The 19920-nt window shown below is 53.3% G+C and overlaps 1 protein-coding gene across 2 annotated transcripts in view; it reads left to right on the top strand.

Moving 5' to 3' along the window:
* TBC1D22A (TBC1 domain family member 22A) overlaps positions 1-19920 on the top strand; it is a 273872-nt gene that overhangs the window by 90309 nt on the left and 163643 nt on the right. Inside the window, exons 6-8 of one of the 2 annotated variants that reach the window (XM_033117740.1) lie at positions 532-660; positions 2580-2642; positions 17892-18006. In XM_033117740.1, the coding sequence (XP_032973631.1) occupies positions 532-660; positions 2580-2642; positions 17892-18006 (307 nt within the window). The remainder of the gene's footprint in view (positions 1-531; positions 661-2579; positions 2643-17891; positions 18007-19920) is intronic. The other variant, XM_033117741.1, reaches the window with a different exon arrangement.

Raw genomic sequence — 19920 nt, 5'->3', positions numbered from 1 at the left:
CGTCTGTTAACAGTAGAGTGGGTTTTATACATGGAAATACTATGCAACGATGAAAACTACTCTCACGTGCTACAACAGGAATGACTTTTTCAAGCATGACATTGGGTTTAAGCAGCCAGACAGAACACACACACACACACACACACACACACACACACACACACTTATTTGTTACATGACTGTAAGGGCTTCTGGATTCTTCATGGTCGGAGGCATTTGGACACGAGCTGGTTTCAGGTCTCAGTTGTGCTTCAGTAGAGTGTGGAATGCCCGCCGGCTGTGGAATCCCAGTCCACCTCGTACGGCTGCAAGTTTGTCAGCTCAGAAGGCTGCAGCCCGAGTCCAGGGCCTCTGTGCTGAGCCGGGGGCTTGGGGCTGCCGTGTGCTCAGCTCGCTGACTGCCCTGTGCCCGCTCGTTTACCCTCCCCTCCGTGTCACTTAAGATGTGATCCTTTGTTGCTTCAATCTTCCAGTGGAGACTGTGAATGAGCCTTAACCACACGTACTCGTTGTGTTTTTTTCCTCACCCAGGGTTACCTACCTGCCAATGTTGACCGAAGACCGGCCACCCTCCAAAGAAAACAAAAAGAGTATTTCGCTTTCATTGAGCACTATTATGACTTTAGGAATGATGAAGTTCACCAAGACACGTATAGACAGGTGGGGAGCTTTTTCTTGTGTCGTGTGTTACTTGAAGTGTTTTAGCTTGGTGATGATTTGGAGGACGATATGTTTTACCCCGGATGTCCCCGATTGGGTCACAGACCTGTGTGCTGATAAATAGATGAGAACAGACAATTGACTTACCCTTCACAGTGTCCGGAATTTGCGCTTGGAATAGCTCTTTGAGACCCTCCGAGTTCTCAGTGTCTGTCACAATGAGAATTGGCACAGTGTCTGTGACAATTCAGATGGCTGTACTGCCTCTAAAGGAAGGTGCTTCTGCGTTGGTCGCACGGCCTCACAGTCCTGGAACACTCGTGGAGGTTTCCGGAGACATGTCCTGTCGACTGTGGCCTCTTGGAGACCCTGCCTCTGGGTGGAGGAGCTTTGCAGATTCTTCTGCCCTGTGGGCGCTGGCCCTGCCTCCCAGGCTGGCGCAGGTCTGTTGTAAAGGCCCAAGGCAGGCTCATCTGTGAGTGATGATCAGAGTTTCTGTAAGTTCAGTGGGGCTCTGGACAGTTTCTTCCCTGCAGGCAGGGTTCACGGGATGCTCTGGGGGAGACCAGCCCCTGAGGGGGGAGAAGGAAGACGGCGGGGACCCGCTGCTGTCACTTCCCGGGCAGCCCCTCGGCCCCCGGCCCGCGCTTGTCCTCTGCCGCCCAGTAACTCTGGGCATTGGATGTGAGACAGATCACGTTTGCATTAGGTGAGGGAAACACTAGCTTACCTGGTGTAATTTTCCCTGTCACTGCTTTTAGAGAACGGGCAAATTTGGTGTTTTGAACACGTTTTGGATGTATTCTTATTCAAGAAAAAGACTTCCAAAGGATGACGCTAGCTCGCATCCGTCTGAAAGATTTAGCAAGCTGTATTCTGTTGTGAATTTCTTAAGGGAAAGTTAATTAAAAACGGGCTGTGTATATCTTTATTCAGTTGCTGTGATAGGTAATAAAAAGCTCCCTTGTTACTGTGGATTCCCCAAAGGTTTGTACATTCATGCAGCTGAGAGATGGAACCTGTGGCAGCTTCTGGTTGGCCAGCCTGCTTTGCTGCGTCTGGGAACTAGACCCTGTACCGTCCTGCCGTCCATCCCACACGCTGTTAGGTCGCGGCAGAGCCGGGGCGTTGGGGCCTCGGGCACCCTCGTCCCTCCCTGCTACCCACTCATGGTGTTTGACCCATGAACTGCCCAGAGGCGTGCAGCCCCGCCCTCCCACAGCCCTGGGAGGTGGGGAGGGCAGGGTGGTGTCCTCTGACCCCGTCCTCTTTGTCGTCTGTGCTCTGTATTGCTGTGTTTGCTCTTTTGCTGATGATGTTCTGTCCAGAGCACACGGAGCGATCAGGGTGTAGGACTCATCTGGGTGTGCTCCCCGGTCTGGGCGTTCTGCAGGCCACCGTGGCCTGCCCTACTCGTCTAGTCCTGTACGTGGGGGGCGGGGGCTGTGGTCTGGAGGAGCCCCGAGTGTCCAGCTCCCCGGATTTCCTCCTGATGATGGGGCGACGGCAGGGTGTGGTTATGACATGTGCTGTTCTGTCCGTGCAGCAAACGCGGGACAGGCAGCTCTTCTATAATTTGGGTTCTGCTGGCCTGGGGAGGGTCTGAGGCTGGAAACGAGTGTGTGCTAACCGCTGCGGGTGATGTTCCCGTGATGTTACCGGGAGCCGAGGGCGCCCGGGCCTCAGCGTGCGCAGCCGCTGGTTGGCTGGGAGGTGTCACGCAGGCCTGGCCTGCCAGCAGTGGGACCCCATTCGGGTAGGACCTGCTCCCTGTCCCCGAGGAGCGCTCCAAATGTGGGAGGTTAGTGTCTTCCGGAAACAGGTTTAGATCCGGAACAAACTGGTCGCCGTTGCTAAGCTCTGACGCTAATGCCTGAAATGATGTTTGTCACCTTTTGTCTCTTCCCCTCCATGTTCAGATCCACATAGACATCCCGCGAATGACTCCAGAGGCCTTAATACTTCAGCCCAAGGTGACGGAGGTGAGCGCTGCACCGGAAGGGCCTGCGGGGGGCGGCTCCCTTCCTTGGGGTGTTGGCTGCCCGCTTCCCTAGCAAGAAAGTTGGTGCAGTTGGGCTGCTTTACCCACCAGCAGGGTTGGGGGTGGTCCTTGTGGACACAACCGCCGACAGGAGTGGCTCATTGTTCTTAAAATATTCTTACTGTGTCATGACGCGCACAAAAGAATACAGGTTGTGCGTGGGTACGTGGAGTAAACACGACCCCACTACCCGTTTCCGGACTCAGAACCCCACGCAAGTGTGACCACCAGTCTGGGGCTGCTCGCTGTCCTCCTGCCTCTGGGAGCCCCTCCCTCCCTGGGAGCTGACCCCTCTCCTGACTGTATGTGGGATTTTTCACGACGCAAATGCATGTCCTGTGACACGGACAGGACCCCTCACGGCGTCTGGTCTGCATGACTCGTTTCTGCCTCTACATTGTTTCCTGAGATTCAGCTAATCTGTGTGTCTAGCTGCATAATAGTTAGTTACTGAAATATTCCACACTTTTCTGCAGCCTGTTTCCTGTTGGTGAGCGTTTGGGTGGTTTCTGATGTTTTGTTGTGGGAACCGTGTGACCTGGAACCTTCACGTGCATTTACGCAGGTGCCCACAGGCCAGGCCTTCGAGGGTGCTCGCGAATAAGGGAAATTCCAGGGTGTGAACCCGTGGACTTTCATGATCACGTGCACACCGTCCAGCTCGTTGTACTAATAACTCAGTGCTCGCCCGGGAGTGTGCAAGGCCTGGCGCGTCGCGTCCTTGCCGGTCCTGGGTATCGCCAGCCTTGTTCTTTTCACCCCTGGCAGGTTTTCTTGTTGTGGTCCTGTGCCCGTTTCTCTGGTTACCGCTGGGTAAGCTCTTCTGTACTCGTGGACTCCTGTGTCCCTCTTCTGGGAAATGCTTCGTCCTGTCTTTTGCCCATTTTTCGTTTGGGGTGTTGATCTAATTTTATTGGTTATCTATCTGTATATGTTAGGGATTCTGACTTCTTGTCGGTTTGTATGTCACAAATAGCTTCTCCCGCGCCGTGGCTTGTCTCTCCCTTTCTTCTCAGTGATCACAGCAGTAACCGGTCAGTCCCAGCACCACTGTGGACTCTGCCGTCCCCCACATTTGCAGCGTCACTTCCGGTTTTGTCATTGGCACGTTCGCACAGACCTTCTTTTGGTGCTGTCTGCCCCGTGTTCAGGCTCCCTTCTCTTAAAGCCTCACCAGCTTGTTAATTCAGCTTGATAATGAATTAATATATACGGTGGGAGTGTTCACACCCCCACTAATTCCTCTCCAAAATCGATCGTGTGGTCTTAGGCCCTTGCTCGCCCACATAAGGCTCAGTCAGATGGCCACCGTTTTGCTTTTAAAACCTGATTTATGATCAGCATTGCGCAGAAGGAACCTAGAGATCCATTTGGGAGAACTGACATCTTTATGAAATTCAGTCATCATTTTCGTGAACATGCTAATTCCCTATTTTTAGGCCATTTTTAATGCCCTTCAATGAAGTTTTAAGATTTGTTCCATAAAAGGTCTTGTATATATTTTACTAGTTTTATTCTTAGTTACCATATATTTTGTTGTTATTATAAGTGGTATCTCTTTAAAGTTGAAATGTTTTTGTTTGAAACATTTGTTTTGCATCTTGATTGCCCCAGTAAATGCACTTTTAAACTTTGATGTCTCTTATCTGTGCAGTAAGTGTGTTAAAAAAAGAAAAATCCAGGATTATTAAAGCAAAAGTACTTATCCAATACTTATTGATTGTATACCACAAAAAGAGAAAATCAGTTTTCCACAGAAGTAGTCATTTTAAGATACTTCTCTTTGATTGTCCTTTTCAGTACTTGTGTTTATTGTATCTGGAAAATAAGAGATAACCTCTTTTTTAGTTATTTTTTACATGGAAAATAGAGTCTGCCACAAGTCCTTTGGTTTATTTCCATACCAGGGGTGTCCAAACTTTTTTCAACGGTTTTCACCAAGGGCCATATGCGGGCGGTAAAATACACAAACAGCCGGGCCACTCACTCAGGTGAAGTACGTATTGCCTCCCCTGGTTTATTTAAGTAAACTAAATATATTTTTGGAATTTGCTGCGGGCCAATTAACAATGGATTGCGGGCCGCAGTTGGCCCGCGGGCCACAGTTTGGACACCCCTGTTCTATACTTTTTCAACCACTTGACACTTTCCTTGTAGGGCTGAGCTCACAGACCTCTCGCTTTTAGAGGGGGGGAGCCGTCACTACCAGTGGGTTTTGGCTGCTCTGCTTACGTGGATGGCCGGGGACCTTGATTCCTTTGGTGCGAAGCGCCCGTGCTCCGGCAGTGGGTCTCTCTCCTTCACGATTTCTGCTCAGCTCTCGGGTGCCCCGGGGGTCTCAGGCTTGTGCCGGCCCCGCCAGAGGGCAGTCCGTCCCCAGGGCAGACAGGCTTTGGGGAGCAGATGAGGGGTGATTTGGGACAGCGTTGTGTGGGGGACACACAGTGCTGAGCGGGGCCTTCCAGGGGGCGTGTGGGAATGTAGGTCCGGCGTTAGCAGCAGGCCACACAAGGTGTGTCCCGCACCATGGGGGTCAGGCCTGGATGTCTGCGCCGCCGCAGCACGGGACCGCCTGGTGACGGCCCGGTGCCGCTCGCCGGCCGTGGGTGGGTTGCTCCTCCGCACCTGGCTTGTACCTCGTGGCCCACGCTGGCTGCCCAGGCTCCCACGTCATGTTCACATTCCACCAGCAGCAGTGATGAGGTGCGACGGAGAAGACGTCCTGGAGAAGTGGCTCATAGCGCTTCTGCCTGGATCCCACTCCTGTGGTTCCTTTCCTGGACCGAACCAGAAGCCTGTGACTGTGATGTCAGTGGGTCATGTGCCCACTGAAGGCTGGGCTTCTGGTTCCTCAGGGGAAGGGTTTCTGCCAGTCTGTCCGCATGTCCATTCGTCAGGGGATACTGGACTCTGCTCTGCTGTCTGCTCCCCCAGCCCCGCCCCTCTGCCCCCGTCAGCTGTGCCAAAGTCCAACTGACATACAGTAAAACCCACCTATTTTAAGGGCACAGCTAGGTTAGTTTTGACACTTATATGTGGGAATATAAGCCTTTGAATCGTGACATGGGACACTTCCATCACCCTGAAAAGTCCCCTCGTGTCCTTTTGCTGCCAGTCTCCTGTGCTCGCCCCCTGCCAGCTCCTGAGAACCCCTGACCCACTTTCTGTCCCTAAGGTCTGCCCCTAGAACTTCGTGGGAATGGCGTCCTAGAGTCGCAGACTTGTGACTGCTTCTCTTCCTGGGACAGTGCCGGCCATCCACATGTCACATGTCACTGAGGTGCCTCAGCGTGTTACCCATTCACCCATTGATGGACACAGGGCTTCTTTCCAATTTGGGGCAATTGCAAACTAAATTGGCCATGAACCTCCATATGCGTATCTGGCGAAAGCGTCTCTTTTTCCCTCTGCTAAGTCCCCAGGTCGTAGGGTAAGTGGTGTTCATATACTTTCAAGAAATTGCCGCGCTGCCTTCCAGAGTGGCCGCACCCGTTTGCGTTCCCGGCAGCAGTGACTGCCAGTTCTAACTGCCCATAGCCCAGTCTGTGTAATGTTAGCCGCTGTCAGGGGTGTCGGGTCCTAATTTGCGTTTCCCTGTGGACTGACGCTGGGGAGCGTCTGGGCTGCTGACGGGCCGTGCAGGGGTCTTTCTTGCTGACGTGTCTGTTTCATTCTTCGCTCTTAGCTAATTGCCTTTAACGCCTTCAGCCTACCTGTTCCCTGGCTCCCTCGGACCTGAGTCAGACTCCTGGGGTGGGGCCTGGGAATTGCTATTTTGAGGAAGCTCAGCCGGATTTGGGGACCACAGGACTTAGCTTGTTTAACTGCTGATGTGGGGTGGGGGGCTTGAAGTGAGCGAGAGGAGGCGAGGCTGCGGGATCGTGCTCGCCTAGCGCTTGCCCAGAAGCAGGAGGACGTCTGGAGCCAGTGGTCTTTACCAGGACGTCCACGCCACTCGCTCCCAGGGGCAGGAGCAGTAGAGGAGGGCAGGGCGCTTTCCAGACCTCCCTCTCCCAGCTGTGGACGTAGGCCCCTGTGGGTGACTGCTGGACTCCCCAGGGACCCCGTGACCCGGGTTCTGCTCGTCTCTCCAAGCTGCCCCTGAGCAGACCTTCTAGATGTCCTTTCAGCCTGTGCCCAGCGCCCCAAGCAGTGTGTGCGCAGAGCGCCTGCTCACCAGGCTGCCCTTTGTCTTACCTGCCACCTGCCGCTCAGGGTCCGCTTCCTCCTGGGCCTTCAGCTCCGCCCGGACCGTCTCCTTATGGGAGACACTGGCCCTGCCGACCCCGTCTGACGTCAGCACCGGCCTCTCTCACTTTCGTTCACACTTTGTTTTATTGCACTTGGTGTCGGCTTGTATTTGACCCCTTGTTTATGATGTGACATGCTCTACCGGAGCTCGTACGTCAGCCCCCCGAGAGCAGGGCCCTGGGCCCCTCGCGGTGTCCTCGGCGTCACCTGGGCTCTCGTGGGACTTCAGAGAGTTGTTGAAATTAGTAAGTAATCTTTTTATCCACCACTGTTATTTGAAAGTAACATTCAGGACTTTCTGGCCACTCGATCTTCGTAGCTCCTGTCCAGTCCAGCGGTGAACAGACTTGACCTGTTACTAAAAAGTGTGGATTCTGCCCTGCGCCTCTGGCTGCTGTGTTTGGTGCAGTGAATTTAGTGGAAGAAACATATTCAAACCGTCTTGAAGCATCGCAGTGGGGCCTTTTCATCCTCCTACCAAGTGACTTTTCCTCCAGTTATTACATTATCTGCCCTCTGGTGACCTGATGCTTTAGAGCAGTTTCACAAATTGGGGAAATGAGATGCTTTTCCCAATTAGCCATGGAGAAGTGATGTCTCATTACATTTAATCAGACACAGAGGATAATGAAACATGCAGGCTTTTTAAACCACATTATTTATGTGCAGTTCTTGGAAGGGGTGCAGTGAGTTGTCCAAGGCCCCAAAGAGGGATGTTTCCCGGGCGGTGGATGGCGGTGGAGCCCAAGCCCGTTCATGCCACACTCTTCCCGGCCTGGGCTTGTGTGGACCTTGGGAGGAGCAGGGACCCCGCCACACGTGGGCCCCGCGTGGTCGGGAAGAAGCCCCCTCTGGAGGCACAGCTGTTGGTTCTGTCCTCCTGGATCGGGCCAAGTCAGAGAGGTTCTGGCTTCGGCTCGTGCGGTTCCTCTGCTTGGCCACCCCTGGACCTGACCATCGCCCCCACTCCTGCAACAGCTGCTCTGCAGCCCACGAGTTGCCCATTCCTGCACCTGGGCTGTGTTGTGAGGAGTCTGTGTCCCGTAGACGAAACTCGGCGAGGTCAGCAGCCTCCACCCCGGTGCCTCACAGACATGTGCTGGATTGAATCAGTGGGTCTCTGAACTGTTTTGCTGGGATTCTGGCCGTGGCTGATGGCTGTGGCTCTCTCTTCTCAGCTGCAAGCTCTGTGAGGTCAAGGCCTGGGTCCATTGCCCTCCAGTCAAGCTGAAGAAATAGAGCCAGGCTGGAGTTGTCGAGGTCCTGTCTGTGTCCCTCCCCAAACATTTTCTCGTCTTCCGACAAATAACCACTCTCTTGAGTTTTGGTTAACTATTCTCTTGCTTTCCTGCATGGTTTTGTCACATGTTTACATGTGTAGGGGGGTTTCGCCTGTTTTTATTCTTTATTTTGAATAGATTATGCCAAATCTGTTCATTTGCGATTGCTCTTTAGGTCACAGCATGACAGTTTTAATCCCCACCCAGTGATGCGTGGAGTTGTGTCTGGTTTCCCTGCCCTGTGGTGTTCCCTTGTGGGTTCCACGATATATGTGGGCCCCCTTCCTTCCTGTGCTTCCTCCTGGGATGTCGCTGTGAGCGCTGGTGTAGGAGCCCAGCGTTCCCGTGTGACGCTTCCCCCAGGGTGTCCAGCAGGGGTGGCGCGTGGGCTGGTGTGGGCTCACGCCCTGAGGACAGTGGCCGGTGCTGGCCCCCTCACTGCCACGTGGAACCATTGATGGGTGGTGTGCTTGAACTGGCTGGTGGGTATGAAGTAGTGGCTTGTGCTTCTCATTTTCATTTCCTGAATTGTTGGTGGCGTATCTTTTCATAGGTTTCTGGCCATCTGCTTCTTCCCTTTTGTGAAATGCTCATGTCCCATATTTCTATTGTGTTGTTTGTCGTTTGTTCCACTGATTTGTAGGACTTCCTAATAGGTTCTGTTTCTGTTTTGTATATATATGGATACGTGTTATCTTCTTTTAGTTAGTAGGTTTTTGCGCCTGCTGGTGAAGAGAACTATCTTAGTTTAACGTAGCCAGTTTCCTTACGGTCAGGCCTTTTTGTTCTTAGACTTCCTTCCCAACCTCATGGTCTCAGAGAAGACGTGTTTCTCCTACGAGTTTTACACTTTTGCCTTTTACGTTTAGGGCCGTAGTCCCGGGGCTGACTGCATGGAGTTTGAGGGAGCAGCCCCGTGTCCATAGAAATTCCCCCCGGACAGGAGCTGTGCGCCTTGCCCACTTGGCAGCTCTGTCATGTGTTGGGGGCCCCTCCTGGCCTCTCAGCTGTTCCGCTGTTGTCAGTCCACTCGTCCCCATGCCAGCTTCCTCTTGTCTTGGTTACGTGGCCTTAATGTCTGGTAGGATAGGCCACTGATGTCTGATCTCGGTTCTGGGCTGTTCTTGACCTTTTACTTGTGTATGTAAATTTAAAATCAGCTTGTTACGTTTCATGAAACTCTCCGAAAGCACACTGAATCTATTGATCTGTTGGAGAGAATTAACATTTTGTTTTTGCATTTATTTAGTTCTTCTGATCTTTTTTTTTGAACAGTGTTTTTTCCTTAAATATATTGCCCAGCCTATGAAATCTACCATTAGATACATATCTTTATAAATGGTATTTTTAAAATTTTTGATTGCACTGTCCAGGTTTTTCTTGACCTTGTATAGAAGTGCAGTTGACTTTTTGTAGGTTAATCCTTTATATGGAAAACTTACTAACCTCTTTCATGAACTTTATTTCATGTGTAGGTGTAGGTGAGGTTTTAAAGAACTAAATCATATCATTTATGAATAAGGACAGTTTCGTTTTTGCTCTCTGTTCTGTACATGCATTTGTCTCTTTTATTTGTTCTGTTTTGCTGGCTCAGACTTCCACCACAGTGTTGAATATAAGTGGTGAGCGCAGCCACCTGGCGTGTCATCCCTGAGTTTAAAGGGACGTCTGTTAACATCGCACCATTGCCTTGTGGTATTTATTCTAGGTTTTATGCATCCTCTTTAGCACGTTAGGGACGGTGCCTTGCTCAGGGTTTTAAAATCATAAATAGTTGCGAAGGTTTATTAAATCCTTTCTCTGCCATCTGAGCCAATAATATGTTTTTGTTCCTTTATTCTGTGAATGTGGTGAATTTTGTTGGGTAGACTTCCTGGTATTGCGATCTACTTCCCAAAGTAAAGCCGGATTGGTCAGGATGGAGCTTGTTTGTCTCGGGTTGTGTGTTTACATCTCATGGTGTTGGTGCTGCCTGAAGTGGAAGCTCATTGCTCTTTAATTTGAAAAAAGCTCTTGAAGCCGTCCTTGATTTGTCCTTTATGCTTTGACATGTAATCCTATCAGCTGTGTTGACTATTCAGTCTGGTGATAGTGACGCAGTGATGTTTTGTTGGAAAGTGTTGTTTCCTTCTTGTACTTCAGTTGTGAGTGTAATGAGGCAGCCGTGTTTGCGAACCTATCAAGACACCTTGAGCACAGAATGTGGGATGTAAATCCACATATTTGAATGCAGTGACAGTTGAGTAATTCACACAACAAACATGGCGTTGTTGCTTCTTGGAGAACAGCACGTTATTAATTATATTGTAATTGTAGTCAGTCGTGTCTTAGTGAACTCGGTGTGTCTTCCATGTGACACATGGCTGCCTTTTAGTCCACATTATAGATGGTTGGAAACTCTTACTTGGTTTCATCATCAGGTCTTACAGTTCACGTAGGGGAATGGTCCTCGAATCATGTTACAAACACTTGTGTTGTAAATACCTTCTTTCTGAGCCCACGTGGTTCCAGGATTTCGGGGGCTGTAAATCCCACAGGTCTTCTCAACGGAACTGTGTATTTTGTTGCTCCTCTCAGAGAAATTATCTGCATAGCACTTTATATGCAGTAAGGTTTTGTTGCTGGTACATATGGTTGAAATACGATGTTTTCAAATTTCTGAAATCAGATTTTTTTATAAGTAACCATGAGCACAGTGACACTTTCAATTTCAGTGTATTTCATTTTTTTTTTTTAGCATGCAGGGCATCTCAGCCCCTGAGCACAGTGAGCTGCTGGTGCCCAGTGCTGCCGTGGGGCAAGTGGAGGGCAGGAGAAGAGGCTTACAAAGTGAAGACAGGAAGAGCTGCGGTCGGGGACCCTGGGAGCCCCTCCAGCAGCCCTCTGTGGAAGAACCAGTGGGTTTCTCTTTTTAAAACCTTTCTGGCACTCAGGCTTTTGAAGTTTGGCAAGCAAACTAAGAATACCTGTCGTGTTTTCATTTTTTCAGCCCTGGTGGAAGCACATTGTAGCAAGTGTTTTTATTATTGTCATTGGAAATCGGTTGATGTGCAGAAAAGATACTTTGGGAAGAGTTTAAAGTTTGAACTACGTACTTTAATGAATTCCCAGCTCTGACAAAGACGAGAGTATGAGGAGTGTCAGCAGAACTTCCAGAGCCCACCAGGTCCAGTGAGCTTTCCTTGTCCGAGCCCCTCAGGTCGGCCTGCATTTCGCTGGACGCCCGCGTCCGGGGGGCCTGCCCTTTGGTCTCAGGGAGATGGCCTCACCGCCTACCCCACCACGTCGATTTAGATGTGCCTTAGTGCTGGGCAGACCCTGTTCTCCGTGCTGTGAACTAGACCTCCCGCTTCCACCCGTGGTCCTGAGCAGTGAGGCGCTGTTGTCCCCACGACAGCTGTGTGTAGACACCTGGAGTTTGGACACCCGAAGTTGTGTGTGCTGGGCCCCCCTGAAATGCCAGTGGACAACCGCTGGGCATGTGGGTGACTCTGAGAGTGGGTGTGGTCTCTGCAGCGTGAGCTTCCACATGTGGAGTATCGGCCACGTGGTGGAGGCCAGAGAGTGCCTGTCAGGTCGTCACCAAGATCAGCTGGTGTGGGGCTGGCGTGTTGTAGCCGATGTGGGACCTGAGGGGACAGCAGGAGGCAGGGTGATTTGTGGGGACAGTGGAATTAGGAGGTAACACCAAGCCTGTTCCCCCAATTCTGGGGAGCCTTCTCTTTCCTGACCTGGTCCTGGAGGAGCCTAGGGCTGCCAGCCCTCTCCTGTGTCCACGCAGGCGCCTGGGCTCGAGGGCCCACCCTCGCCTCACAGGTAGGAGGCACAGGCCTGGGCCTGGGGTACCTGCAGGCCGACCACGGGGCACGGTGTCATGGTATGGGCAGCGCAAGGCACAGATGGGCTCGCGTGGGCCTGGGACCCTCGTCCTTGTGCGAAACTCCACCGGGAGGGTGACGTGGGTTTCCAGCCTGCAGGCTCAGCTGCGTTTGGTTTGCCGGCTGGCTGGGCCTCCCCTCCTGGATTCCTGGCGTGGTCCCTCTGCTTTTTGAACCTTGGTTTTGGTGACCCAATGGCTCTTCCTTTTGCCTTGGGGACTTCTGACCAACTCTGTGCGTGTGGATCCGAGGAGCTCTGAGCAATAGGGTCTCCGTGTGGCCTGCACAGCCTGTCCTCCGGGCACCTCCATGGGTCGGGTGACAGAGGACATGCCAGAGCTGCTTTTCTCTGGGGTGTGCTATCATTGCGAGGTCACCTCAGTGAGGAATGTCCTTTAGACCATTCCTCTCCGGTTTCTTTTTCAGTTGAGACTGAGGTGGCAGCAGGGGCCTTAGGTAAGTGGCTGGGGACTGGGGTGGCAGAAGCCGGGGAGAGAAACGCTTGCTCCCAGCCTGCCTCGACGAGCGTCAATTCAAGGGGACCATGCGCTTGCTTCGTGCCTCCTTCAAGTGTCACATTGTTAAGCTAGGAAAACGCCTGCTTGAAAAAGTGGTACAAAAGTGCTTGTTTATGGTGTGTTTGTTTTTTTTCCCACCAGTCTGAGAGCAGAGGCTTAGAAAGGGCTCAGTGTCCTCTTTGAACGAGCGCTGTACAGCGACTTGACGCCGGCGTCGATGTCCGACGCACACGGCCCCCTGCCTGGGGGTGGGCCCCTCTCCCTGCTGACGAGCTCTCTGATCTGTACAGAGCTCCTTACGATGGTGCTCAAACGGCAAAATAATCTCGGGGTAACCCTCAGAGACACCATCCTATGCTCTCTGTCGCGAGCCCTCTTCTGTTTTGCATGTCGGTGACAGCGTGCTAAGATGGAACCATCTTAAGTCAGGTCTTCAGAGACCTTGGTATGAAATGAGCCGAGGTCCTGAGGTCTGGAGCTTTCTCTCCCCACAGGGAGGCTGTGGGGACCCTGGGCCCCCGGTACCTCATCAGATGATTTGGGAGGAGTTTCGTAATGAAGCACAGAGCAAACTCCCATGCACTGATTTAAGACAAAAGATGCAGAGTAAACCAGTCAGTGAAATAAGCAAAAGAGACCCCGCACCCTCAGCAGGCGGTGCTGCGTTAACCGCCTCACAGTCTGGCCTGTGCCGTCTGCCGATCTACTCACAGCCAAACCAGCAGCCGAGGAAGTCAGGTCTGCACTGGGCTCCTGCGGCAGCCCTGCCTCCCGGGCCGCACAGCCCAGAGTCCTGTAAGAGCTCGGAGCGCAGGGATGGGAGCTGGGAGAGGAGCCTGGACGGCTCACGGCGGGCACGCAAGGGGCAGCACTAGGGTGGGTGGCTGGGGCTGAGGGAGCCTCGGGGGTGGCCGGGGCCGTGAGTGAACCGTGGCGCCCTGGGCTGGGCGCTGGGGTCCCTGCTGCCTTGAGGGTTCCCACAGGCCCTCCTCAGGCAGGTCAGGACTCAGGCTTCTCCTCTGTCCTTCTGGATTCACCGTCCCAATGTCACCAGCCCTTCTCTTTATATGACATCTTTTCTACGGGATGAAATTAATGGAGAGTTTTATCCTCAGGGAGTCTAGGCAAGGCTGATCTGTGTGTCACCTTTTATGAGATAGGCTTCTGCTGGCCACCTTAGGTAGGTGGCTGCATGTGTTCTGTGGGTGGTGGGTGGTCCTCGGCTGCGCTAGATGACGCCGAGGCTGGGGGCCTGGGACCTGCAGGTGGCCTGTTGGGGGTAGAGCCATGGTGGCTTCCTGCTGCGCCCCCAGGGTGGCAGGTCAGTTTACTGACAGCAGGAAGAGAGGCTGAAGGAAACTGAAGCAAGCTATTGACCTTTTCTTCCCCCTTTCTAAATCATCGGAGTTTTCTTATTTTCTAAGTGGATAGCTGCTGAAGGGAAATACTAGCAAGAAGACGAGGGTTTCTCGGTGCCGCGTCTTTTGCTCTCAGCGCAAGAAGGACTGAGCGCTTCCCCAGGCGAATGTCAAGGTGCAGGGCAGGCCCATGTGGGCGACGAGGGGCGGCACTTGGTGGGCGAGCACTTGGGATTGCAGGAGGGGCTGCGTTCCGCTGTCCGCTGCCCGGAGCGGCAGGTGGTCTGCAGACGGCTTGCAGGCGGCTCGTTCCTGGGGACGGTGACACTGTCCTCCCCCATGAGCCGGCTCCATGCCGATGGGCGGCCTGAGTGCTTTGCTCAGGTTCACCCGCAGCTTCTCCCCGTGCCGTCCTTGACTGTGGCTTGGAAAGAGGAGAATCTTTTCCACGATAAACATAGAAACTCTCAATGTGTGGAAGCAGGTCGTCCCGCGAACATGACTGCTCTGCTCTTAGCCGCACGTCCGAGTGGTTCCAGTTCTGCGCCGCCCGCTGGCCTCGCCGTGTCGGGGTTCCCTCCTCTCCTTCCTTCAGGACAGGTCCTTCACAGCCCTGTTCACCTCTCTTCGAAGCCTCCAACCCTCCCCTCAGTCCACGTCCCCTCTCAGCAGGGAGGGGCCTGAGGTCCTGACGGGTTGGCCTCTGAGGACCGGGTCTGGAACGTCACTTGATAGAGAAGCAATGGGAAAAGCTGGTCAGAAATGCAGCAGACAGCCAGGCGCTGTCTGTCCGAGTGAGCAGCTGACTGGGACGGTCCCGGTGCTCCCTGTGGCGCGGAGCTCGGGGAACAGGAAAGGGAGGCTCAAAATGAGGGGCGGAGGGGACCTGGGTCATGTGCACCTCCATTCAGCCTCCATTGAGGTTTCCAGAGTTCTCCTCCATGCCCGTGATGTGCCAGGACTGAGGGCACCCCAGTGAATGAGATGGAGGAAGACCCTTCGTCAGGGGAAGAGCTGCAGACGTGGAAGAGGGGTGCTGCTCGAGATGGGGTGATAAAGGGAGGTGTCTGTCTCTCAGGAGGTGGCCTTTGAACAAGCTCTTGTTCTAGAATCATGGGAGCCAGGGGAAGGGTGGGAGCCGGGCATCCCAGGCCGAAGAGCGTGCCAAGGCCCTGAGGTAGGGACGCAGTGGTGGGTCTGGTGAGAGGACCCGTGGAGGTGATGGCGTGAGGAAGGGAGCGGCAGGCCCAGCGCCGTGCGGTTGTGGCCAGCAGCTGGCACTGCATCCTTCTGTCCTGGGAAGCCACAGGGACAGCCTGTGTGACCGGATGTCCTTTACGGGTAAGCAGCTCCATCTGCCGCTCTGTGGGATGTGGAGCCCAGGGGCTGCACAGGGAGACCAGCTGGGAGACCGTCACAGCAGGCTGTCCGTGGGACGACAGCCACTCGGCTGGTGGCAGTGGACCTGCAGGAGGCGCTGAAGCCGGCTGTCTTTGGAGGCCGCCTCAGTGCCCGTGGCATTCAGGAGTCACAGCTTTCTCCACGACTCTCTGAGGACTGGCTCGGGCGCCATGGCCCCACTGCGTGCTTCTCCGTAGTGGGAGGGCCAGGCTGTGCCGCGTGTCACTAACCCTCCACGGGACGTGCTCTTCTCACCACTTCAGCCGGTCTGCATCTTTAAAAGCCATTTTTGTTTTATGTTTGAACTACCTGTCCCTTTATATTTACATATTGCTAGGATTAAAGTCTTAAAAATGTAATTTTCAGGTTATTGAGAGTGATCAGGTAGAGTTAAGTCTAAATAACTTGAGCTGAGTGGTAGCTTTCCTTAATTAATAGGGAGTCTGGCTGCTCAGTGTCCCCCCAAAGCAATATAAATACACTCTTTCAAGAGCGTAAACGTCTGGGCTGGCCCCGAGCTTCTGGAAGGCAGGGTATGCTGGAGCCTGCTCAGCGGCTTGGACGGGGGATCAGAAGGTCATTACCTGTGCCGTCCTGTAAACAGTGCTGTCCAAGTGCTCGTGTGTTTCCTGCCTGCGGCGTGGCCGCCTCCTCACCGCCTTCTTCATCCTCGTCCACGTTGGATTTGCCCTGGAGTGCCCACTTCAGCTGCCCCAGGGGAGGCTCAGGTGGCACCTAGCTCGGCTTGCTCTGGACTCAGAGAAGTCTGCCATGGACTGAGCCAGGAGCCCACGCCAGCCCGGTCTCCCGGCAGCATTCTCAGACCTTCAGTGGCCCGGGAATCACAAAACACTCCGTCCTGAGACCCACACGGGCAGGGAGCCTCCCTGGGTCAAGCTGGTAAAGGCATCTGTACCAAATTGCCACTGTTTCTGGGGCTTTGCTGGTGGCCAGGTGACCCGGCAGGGCCGTGGCTGCTGTGTTTCTGCCTCGTGGCTGAGAGGCTGGGGCCCCAGAGAGAGGGTTACCTGCCTCCTCGTCTGTCCTCTTGGCCAACCGAGGTGTCCCTGCGCTGGCTGCGAGCCCAGCATCCAGCTTCAGCGGGGGTGACGTGCCCGATGCTGGGGCGTCATCCACTGCTCAGTGTTTACACGCGAGAAATGCTTAATGGGGCCGCATTGCTGAGTGAGTTTGGTCTTTCGGTCATGTTTAACATATTCAGTTCTCGCTAGAAAGCTGTTGACTTAAAATGAAAAATGTGTATGGATATATCCACAGGAGTGTTATTATCCAGCAGGTACTTACCGGCGCCCGCGGTTACGGGTGCTGCGTTGGGGGAGGTGCCCGCCTGACGTTTTTGTTCCTTCGGAAAAGCACAGCGGATGTGGCGGGCGGCTGTGGGCCCTGGGCGCAGGCCCCTCCGTAAACGCCGCACTTGGTGCTGACTGGGCGTGGGGGGCGTCTACACTACAGCTCAGTGGTAGGTAGGGATGTGGGCCACGCAGGAAGGGACTGCCCTCCTCGGGGACAAACACAATGGCCTTTGTGAGGGTGGCTTGTTTGGGAAGGATGTAATCCGGCCTCAACTCTGGGCAAGCCTGCACTGCCAGCCTTGGTGGCAGGAGGCCCAGGGGCAGCAGGGAGGCCATAGCCAGGCGGGAGCTGGTGGGTGAACCCCTAGGGCCGCAGGAAGGCTCTGTAGGGCACTGCCCCTGGGGACAAGGGGACCAGGTTCACAAAGCAGGACGTGGTGGGGAGGGAGCCTTTGGCAGCAGCCTCCCTGAGGGGCAGCGCCTGAAGTGAATCTGAAAGCCCGGGAAGGAAGGGAGGGAAGGCTTTCTAGGCAGCGGTCCTGCTAGCAGGTGACAGCCTGGCGGGCAGAGACGCCTGTTGCTAGAACGTGGTGCTGGGTCGGGGTGCGGGTGGGGGACTGAGAGGCAGGGACCCCCAGGGGAGGCCCGGGTGCTGTGCTGCGGACTGGGCCCCATTGGGGGCCGGGCCGTGTGGGCCTTTCAGCCGGGCTTCGCGCAGGGGGTCCGGTCTGCGTGATGGAACTGTGTGCAGCTGGGTGAACTAACCACCTGTCTGAGCAAAGACGGAGGAGAGTGGGCGGGCGAGCCTGAGTGATGGTCCACTTCCCTCCCCCCACCCCTTCCTCAGGAATGTTCACTCGTAGACCAGGTGCCAGGCAGCCATGTGCACTCGGTACCCAAGGGGCCTGGAGGGGCAGAGAGCATCTTGTGTCAGAGCCAGCTCGTGTGGTGGCACGGAGCCCAGGGGTTGGGGAAACAGAGTGTATTGCTGCTGTGTGTCATAAAAAAATAAAATAATTGGAATTTTATGAAAAAGTTAAGCAGCAACTGATTATTTATATTTGTATTTTAATATTAGCGGCAGTGAAAACTATTGATACTATGTATTTTATGTAAAAGAATGCATGCATTTTAAAGTTTTTGATGTGTTTGCTTTTTGCTTCACCACTTGTTTGTTCACTTTTCTTTCAGATTTTTGAAAGGATATTGTTTATCTGGGCGATCCGTCACCCCGCCAGTGGATATGTGCAGGGGATAAATGACCTGGTCACTCCTTTCTTTGTCGTCTTCATTTGCGAACACATAGGTAAGAGCACGTCCTGCTTTCCCTTCTCACGACATTGACCATGCACTTCAGTGGCCTCAGTGTGCAGAGCTGTGCAGCACTGGCAACTGCCGTCAAGCTTAATGTCGTGGATGATGGCTAACAACAGAGGAGAAGAGTTTCCTCACTGAGGCCAGCTTTAGAAAGTCTTTACATCATGTGCTCAACTACTGAAGTCACTGAGACGCAGTTATGGTTATTAATATCTTGTTCTTAATGTATGAGGAGAAGTATCATGTATATTTGGGGAGTGTGGTTTCATTCTATTGGCCGTCTGAGCTCTGGCTTTAATGGTTTGGATTTAAATGGCTGAGGTTAAGGTTATAGAATATTAGTTGAATGTTTTGCTTACACGGGAGAAACAATCTCCTTTAATTGCACTTCGGCAGCATTTCATCACCTTTCTGCTTTTGATACACTAGTAACATTTCACTTTATGGGAATATTAATTACATGCAAAGTAATTGGTTTAATGGAGGTTTAGGCTGGGTTATGCTGCTTCTCTTTACCGCCTGTGTTTTCCTCCGTTTGTGTCACAGCAGCCAACTGTAATACGTCTTTCTCTGTTTTGAACATATTTTACATTTAAAAATATTCTGGTAATATAAGCGAGGGATCTACTTTTTAATCCATCTGTGAATAAAAAGTAAATCTCAAAGACTGGGCTTTTCTCTTTAGTTGTGATGTTTTTATTCAAAGCTAAATTTTAATGTGTCATCATCTGAGCCTTCCCGACTTGACTTGGTTGGTGTTCGTTTGTTTTTAGCCAGGAAAGTCTCCCGTCGGCCTTGGGGGGCCTGTCCCTGCCGTCTGGGGAGACTGGGCTTCCTCCAGGCGGAGAAGGTGCATTCCGCGCATTGTGTTGCGACCTCTCTCACACTTTGTTTCCACTTAGGATTTCATAGGAGGGCTTTTCATTGCTAAGCAACTGATGAGGGCCTGTGCTGCTCACTCCCTGGTTATTGCTGAAGCTGGGGAGAGGCCGGCTCCCCAGAGCCTTTCCCTTTCTGCTTCTCAGCCCCTCCTGTGACAGATAATGAAAACGTTCTTAATGGCCCTAGAACGGTAGGACCGCTGTCAGTGGACTTCAGAGTTGTTAATTGAAACAAGAAGTTCAACTGAGATGTGATTAGAGAATTGATATTCCATGTTAAATAGACCATTTAATTAATGTGGTAAATAAGTTTGTCTTGCTGACTTTGCCACTGAGTTCCGTCGTGAGACCCAGGCGATCGGAATGTGTTTGCTGGGATGATGGCAAGATGGGACAAAGGGACGTGAGTGTGGCGCTTGTCCAGAGAGACGGCTGCTGGAGCAAGGAGGATGGCAGTGGGACGGAGCTGGGAGGCGGCTGCGCTGCTGGGGGCTGGTCGTCCTGGGAGTGGGGGCCGTCCTGGAGTGGGGGCCATGCAGAGGGCGAGGGCGAGGGCCGGTCCTGTGATTGCCGGGTGTCCAGGCTCTCCCAGGCTTGGCTGAATTAGGCGCGAGGACTGAGAACCGTGGCCGTCCTGCCTGGAGGGGTGTGGCTGTCTGTGAAGGAGTCTGGCGTCAGTGGTTCAGGCGCCTGCGCTGCTGGGGTGGGTCACCATGGACACTGAGGCTAGAGACGCAGCTCTGCACGCAGCCCGACCTCCTGGATTCAAACCGGACTCGGCCCCCACCAGCTGCATTCATGGACCTGAGCTTGGGGATGAAACAGCCCCCGTCTCCTTGGTGCTGTGAGGCCCAAGTGAGCTTAGAGCCACGTGTCACACATGCTGAGTGTCCCGGAACTGTTGCTGTTGACACATAGTTGTATTGTGTCCCTTCACTGTCTTAGCCTGTGGCTTTCCTGCACGTAAATGGCAGGTCTGTGTGCCTCCTGTGGGTCTGTGTTCTAGGTATGGAAAGAGGGAG

Source organism: Rhinolophus ferrumequinum, chromosome 10 (genome assembly GCF_004115265.2).
Source record: "Rhinolophus ferrumequinum isolate MPI-CBG mRhiFer1 chromosome 10, mRhiFer1_v1.p, whole genome shotgun sequence".
Classification (NCBI taxonomy): domain Eukaryota; kingdom Metazoa; phylum Chordata; class Mammalia; order Chiroptera; family Rhinolophidae; genus Rhinolophus; species Rhinolophus ferrumequinum.
Note: the sequence above shows the minus strand (reverse complement) of the source record. Positions and strands in the feature narration are given on the sequence as shown.